The 7,124-nt window shown below is 39.5% G+C and overlaps 1 protein-coding gene across 2 annotated transcripts; it reads left to right on the plus strand.

Annotated features, from left to right (window-relative positions):
• Positions 1-222: 222 nt before the first annotated feature.
• LOC143531677 (jasmonate-induced oxygenase 2-like) lies at positions 223-6,884 on the plus strand. 2 transcript variants are annotated; one of them, XM_077026922.1, is made up of 3 exons: positions 223-866; positions 1,197-1,527; positions 6,515-6,884. In XM_077026922.1, exons 1-3 carry the CDS (start codon positions 373-375, stop codon positions 6,758-6,760), a joined length of 1,071 nt encoding a protein of 356 aa, XP_076883037.1. In that variant the 5' UTR covers positions 223-372; the 3' UTR covers positions 6,761-6,884. The 2 variants fall into 2 exon arrangements, with proteins under 2 accessions (XP_076883037.1, XP_076883036.1); XM_077026921.1 differs by lacking the exon at positions 6,515-6,884 and adding an exon at positions 2,638-2,980 and having other exon boundaries at positions 235-866.
• The last annotated feature ends 240 nt before the right edge of the window (positions 6,885-7,124 follow it).

Genomic DNA, 7,124 nt, shown 5'->3' on the forward strand with positions numbered 1-7,124 from the left:
AATCTATATCATAGGTCTGAAGAAATTAACGTGATTCATATTTCTTCATAATCAATGGCCTGTCACAATTTAGATGATTCAAGTTGAATTTTATCACAATTAAAGTTGATTTTTTTTTTGACTTATAACTTATGAATTTGCATTTCATAGTAACGTTTTCAATCAGATAAATAGCAATACTTGAGTTCATACTTAACTACATGACACGTTTTAACTTTTAACACATCAAAACACACACACACACTAGTTCGATTCCATATATTTGCACGTTTTCCTTTAAGTCATTTTCACTTCACCCCTTTAAAACCACATTCCATCTTTCCAGTTTGCACCACCACTCATAACCTTATCACACTAGCTATCTCACCAACCATGGGTTGCCCTAGTGACTGGCCCGAGCCAATAGTCCGAGTCCAGTCGTTGTCCGAAAGCGGCAAACCAATAATTCCAGACAGATACATCAAACCGCCACCAGACCGCCCATCGCTTAACTCAATTCCTCAAGACATAAACATACCGCTTATTGACCTAGCAGGTCTCAAGACCGGTGATCAAACCGCCCGTGATACCATATTAAATGAAATCTCGGTCGCGTGCCGAGAGTGGGGGTTCTTCCAAGTGATCAATCATGGGTTGAGTGATGAGTTGGTTGATGGGGCAAGAGAGATTTGGAGGGAGTTCTTTCATCAGTCGATGGAAGTGAAGCAAAAGTATGCGAATTCACCGAAAACATATGAAGGCTATGGAAGCAGATTAGGGCTTCAAAAGGGTGCTATACTTGATTGGAGTGATTATTATTTTCTTCATTATCTTCCTTGTTCACTAAAGGATCACAAAAAATGGCCTGAGAAACCAGCTTCTTTGAGGTAAGCGTTTCGTAGTAATCTGACGTACGCAAACTTACCCTACACCCTGTATAGTAATCATTATCTTTCTTACAACTTATATGACCTCAAGGTCACAATACAACAATCTTATCAGTTGCAACAAGGTCGCCGTCAAATAAGAAATGAAAGTAAAACGTATAAAAAACTAAACATTATAAATTTTTAATTAAGAAGATACCTTAATTGTATGATTTGTCTTCCTAAATACTCGGCTTTCTTGATTATTTTACATAGTAGTTGCTTGCATGATAGATTTTGTTAAATAATTATTTGAATCTCAAAGTTAAAAAAATATGTTTTTTAATGTAGGGAAATTGTGGAAGAATACTCCAAGGAAATAGTACGCTTGGGTAAGGATTTGCTAGAAGCATTTTCTATAAATTTGGGATATAAAGAAGACTATCTACAAAACAAGTTTGGTGGAGATGATATTGGGGCTTGTTTGAGAGTTAACTTTTATCCTAAGTGTCCACAACCTGACTTAACACTAGGTCTTTCGTCGCATTCCGATCCTGGTGGCATCACCTTTCTCCTCCCCGATGAAAACGTTAGCGGGCTTCAAGTCAGACGAGATGACCAATGGATTACAGTTAAACCTGCTCATCACGCAATTATCGTTAATATTGGGGATCAACTTCAGGTATATATCTATTTCTTTTTCCAAAAGAAAAAACAAAATATATGTTACTTTTTACTTAATTGGATTTTAATAATTTCAACTTTCATCTATTGATCAGGATTAATCCCAACTCAAGGAAATGTTTACAAACAATTCCGACTTTAAACCTATTTTCCTTCACGATCCTACACTAAATGAAAGCTATAACATGAGCTTGCTTATCTGGCTACTTATGAGTCAAAACTCAAAAGTGTCTTCGTATGCAAAATTTAGTGGTTGCTTATCTGGAATTAGCTTTCTATTAGTGTGGGATCGCTGGAGACATATACGTGTGTGTGAGTTCAAAGTTATGACTGTCTGTAAAAATATTCAAAGTTAGGATTAATCCTGACAAATAGGTGAAAGTAGATATTATTAAAATTCAATATCTTTTCTCTTTATAAAGTGTTTTTTTTTTCTTAAACCATAAAAACATCATCATCATCATACTTAGTATATCCCACCAATAGCAAAGCTATGTAGGGTCTGAGAAGGGTAAGATGTAGACAGCCTTACCTCAACCCCATAGGAATAGAGAGGCTGCTTCCGGTGAGACCTCCGGCTCGATAGTAGTTTTGCATCAAGCCTTGGACATAAGACACATAACACACAATCATCGGGACACCGGCTGATTGGCGCATAAACCGTTGTCTTTCGGCTATCAACGCCACCACATGATGCTTGATTAACCTTCCGCCACTTTAACGTTATTTTCACGAGATTAGTAAAATAACGTCAAAATTAGTGCAATTTAATTTTGTCCACCCAAGGGTTCACACATATACATTATATGTGTGCACCGTATTTTTTTAAACCATAAAAAACAATTGAAGCTTATTCGGATCTATGTCAATTTCATTCTGCGCCAAATACGGACCAACCATTGATGATTCGGTGCTTAAGTTGCCACGAGATTCTTCTTTCTGATGGTCCAATAAAAGGCAGATTGCCAAGTGACAAAAACAAAACATTAAATGCACATGTTATAAATTCGGTTGATATATGTAGCACATGTATAGTATGTCTCTTTGGACAATTTGGCCTATATCTTGTATTAATTTTTGTTTTTGTTTTTGTTTTTGTTTTTTAAAGGTTATAAGCAACGCTATCTACAAGAGTGTAGAACACAGGGTGATAGTGAATCCAGACAAGGAGCGAGTGTCGCTGGCGTATTTCTATAACCCGAGGAGCGATTTGCTCATTCATCCGGCGCCTGAGTTGGTAACACAGGAGACACCGGCTCTATACCCGGCTATGACTTTCGACGAATACAGACTTTTTATACGGACTCGAGGTCCTCAAGGGAAGTCACAAGTAGAGTCTTTAAAATCACAATGATGACCTTATATACATATGTTATATATGTACGTGTATATGATGTTAATCATGCACAGTTATCACTTTCTTGTAACAACCTAGCTAGGTGTAAAGAAAGATTTAAATGTCTTGTTGTCAATGGTAACAGTATTATATATAATCCTTTTTTTAATTTGTGCTTATAAAACTATAAATTATATTTACTCAAAAGTGTTTTTATTTATTTATTTATATATTTATTATTATATTGACTGTTGCAATGTCATTTGATATTTTGTAATTGTTGATAGGTCATGCTAACAACCCTAATGTCATTTGATATTTTGTTATTGTTGATAGGTAATTGTTGATATTTTGTCATTATATATATATATATATATATAACACAAACACTTGAATCAATCTCAAACCATAGCCACATATCGAAACTGTAAACCGAACACAAATGTAGACTAAATACACCACTATGATAGACATCAAAAGACTTATCTGAAACACAATTAAAGACATATTTCAAACTCACATAAAATCTAAATTATAGCATGTAAATAAACACCAGTTAATCTAACAGTAATGGTGGTTACCGAAAGTATTAACCATCGTCAAATATAATTCGGTGGGTGAAGAAATACTATCCAGACCCCGGGCAGATTACGGGTAACATGGGGGTTAGATAGATGTTTCTCACGCGGGGTTAGACCCAGCAAAGATGGTTCTTCTGATAACCTGCAAAACAGACACCGTGAGCTTGTCACTGAGAAGGGGGGGTTCCTCCTTGTGACCACCCTCCGGCGTGAGAATCAGACTAGATTGCTCTTTAAATATAAATGTATATTAAGAGATTGCTAGAGCAGATATCAGGTATAATATGATGATATGATGATAAGATATGATGGTCATACCATTTGTGGTATTTATAGCCGAAGGTAGGTTTCCAAGGAGGTGTGGCCTGCTGAATAGTATTCCTGTTCTACCAACTGTGGCCTACGCACGTGCCCTGCTGGTAGTTGGTGGGTAGGCAGCGGCTGATAGTGACCAGGCCTACTGTGTACTATTCCTTTTCCACCAACTGCCGGCTATGCACGTGGTATGACAGGAGTTGGTGAGTAGGCAGCGGCTAATAGTGACATACAGTACAGGAGCATGCTGCTCGCCATACTGTTGTCAATAAGCTGTCGTACCTTTAGTCAGATCTTTTGCCCATACCTCGTCAGGTACAGTACAGAAGATCTTCCCGTATCGTACGGACTGGCTTATTTGGGCGGGAGTATTCCCCCTCCCGCCCTTGTGCGGGATTGTTCCCGGCTTTGCTCATTCCTTCAGGTGACACTGAGTGAGAGCTAAGTGCCTTGTGCGTGTAGCCTTGCTGCGCGGGTGGCCTTCCCTGATGGCTTGTATCCGCAACTGCTGGAACAGGCAGAGTCCTTCACCATTGGGAGGCATTTCCTGCGGGAACAGCTTGCGTACTGCGCGTAAGGACGTTACGTCTCTGAGCATGGTTGGTCCTGCGGATCCAGTTAGTTTCTGCGCAGACGTCCCTTTTCAAGGTGAGTCTTGCGGGTCCAACTGGGCTCTGCTGGGACCTACCTCTTCAAGTCCCCCCAGTCCAATGTTCTTCTCATGAGTGTTTAATAAAGTGAGGTGAACTTTTGGACTTAAGCAAAGGGTTTTGAAAAGGGTTTTTTAAGGTTTTCCATAGGGATTCTCCCCGCGGAAGTCCTTGTCACTTGCAGAAATTCCCGACTTTCCTGCTTGATCTTTGGGTATGATGCGGGTAGGTCTGTAACCTCCTCGCAAGTCAGGAGCGTTGAGTCCCACTTGTGTGGATTCTCCATGGGGTTTTGGTAGTTTTGAACATAGTGATCAATTATGTTAAAACCACCAATTCCATCCTGGAGCTTCGAACAATGTAGTTCTCGACGTTCCCGCTATGCGGGGATGTTAGTTTCGTTTCCGCAAGCATTGCCCAGAAGATCCTTCTTGGTTTCAATTCCCAGCGGAGCGCTAGGTATGTGAAGGGTTTTGCCTTCACTGTACCCGCGCTCGTCTTACGGTTACTTTACTTCCAAGGTATTCCTGGCGTCCATTCCCTGTGGGTGCTAGGTATGTGAAGGGCTTTGCCTTAACACTGTACCCGCACCCGTCTTATAGTTACTTGGTTGCCGAGGTATTCTTGGCTTCAATTCCCTGCGGGTGCTAGGTATGTGAAGGGTTTTGCCTTAACAATGTACCCGCATCTGTCTTACGGTTACTTGGTTGCCAAGTTATTCTTGGCTTCAATTCCCTGCGGGTGCTAGGTATGTGAAGGGTTTTGCCTTAACACTGTACCCGCATCCGTCTTACGGTTACTTGGTTGCCAAGGTAAGGGGTATTTTCCCGCTTACTTTGAATCTTTTTGAATTTTGAAATTCGAAGAGTTGGTGAAAGGATAAGAACAGTCCAAACGTCTGAAACGTCGTGCGACGGTTTCTTCTGACTGTGTCAGGACGTGCAGGAAGTTATGGTGACGTGACAGTACATGGTCATTCCAGACGCTTTTTCAGGCGCGTGGGCGCGATTTTTCGGGCGCGTGGCCGCGAAATTAATGGTACGCGTCCTTTCAACAGCTGTTGCCAGCTTGCTTTTTGCCACGTGTCATAGTTTCACTGCACCTTCGATTTCTCTCTCCTCCGCATTAAATTCATCGCATTAATTGCGATTAGTATATAAAGGGGGAGAGGGTTCTTTGTAATTCACACTTTTCACTTTTCTCTTCTTCTTCTAAACGATTTCCGGCGAATACTCACCTTTTCAGGCAAGCATTCTCTTGAAATCGTTTTCTTCTTTCTACTGTAAGATGTCTTCTCATAATCTCGAATCTACAGCCGATGACAAGAGTACTGCTGGCGAGTGCCAGTGCGCTCTGCCTGGCGATCTGTATCAGTACATCGTCAGGAAGTTCATGCTCGAGTTTTCTCTTTATAAAGTGTTTTTTTTTTCTTAAACCATAAAAACATCATCATCATCATACTTAGTATATCCCACCAATAGCAAAGCTATGTAGGGTCTGAGAAGGGTAAGATGTAGACAGCCTTACCTCAACCCCATAGGAATAGAGAGGCTGCTTCCGGTGAGACCTCCGGCTCGATAGTAGTTTTGCATCAAGCCTTGGACATAAGACACATAACACACAATCATCGGGACACCGGCTGATTGGCGCATAAACCGTTGTCTTTCGGCTATCAACGCCACCGCATGATGCTTGATTAACCTTCCGCCACTTTAACGTTATTTTCACGAGATTAGTAAAATAACGTCAAAATTAGTGCAATTTAATTTTGTCCACCCAAGGGTTCACACATATACATTATATGTGCGCACCGTATTTTTTTAAACCATAAAAAACAATTGAAGCTTATTCGGATCTATGTCAATTTCATTCTGCGCCAAATACGGACCAACCATTGATGATTCGGTGCTTAAGTTGCCACGAGATTCTTCTTTCAGATGGTCCAATAAAAGGCAGATTGCCAAGTGACAAAAACAAAACATTAAATGCACATGTTATAAATTCGGTAGATATATGTAGCACATGTATAGTATGTCTCTTTGGACAATTTGGCCTATATCTTGTATTAATTTTTGTTTTTGTTTTTGTTTTTGTTTTTTAAAGGTTATAAGCAACGCTATCTACAAGAGTGTAGAACACAGGGTGATAGCGAATCCAGACAAGGAGCGAGTGTCGCTGGCGTATTTCTATAACCCGAGGAGCGATTTGCTCATTCATCCGGCGCCTGAGTTGGTAACACCGGAGACACCGGCTCTATACCCGGCTATGACTTTCGACGAATACAGACTTTTTATACGGACTCGAGGTCCTCAAGGGAAGTCACAAGTAGAGTCTTTAAAATCACAATGATGACCTTATATACATATGTTATATATGTACGTGTATATGATGTTAATCATGCACAGTTATCACTTTCTTGTAACAACCTAGCTAGGTGTAAAGAAAGATTTAAATGTCTTGTTGTCAATGGTAACAGTATTATATATAATCCTTTTTTTAATTTGTGCTTATAAAACTATAAATTATATTTACTCAAAAGTGTTTTTATTTATTTATTTATATATTTATTATTATATTGACTGTTGCAATGTCATTTGATATTTTGTAATTGTTGATAGGTCATGCTAACAACCCTAATGTCATTTGATATTTTGTTATTGTTGATAGGTAATTGTTGATATTTTGTCATTATATATATATATATATAACACAA

This window comes from Bidens hawaiensis, unplaced genomic scaffold, assembly GCF_021521415.1.
Source record: "Bidens hawaiensis isolate Kalapana, Puna unplaced genomic scaffold, B.hawaiensis_p1.1 tig00009196_1, whole genome shotgun sequence".
NCBI classification, from domain to species: Eukaryota; Viridiplantae; Streptophyta; class Magnoliopsida; order Asterales; family Asteraceae; genus Bidens; species Bidens hawaiensis.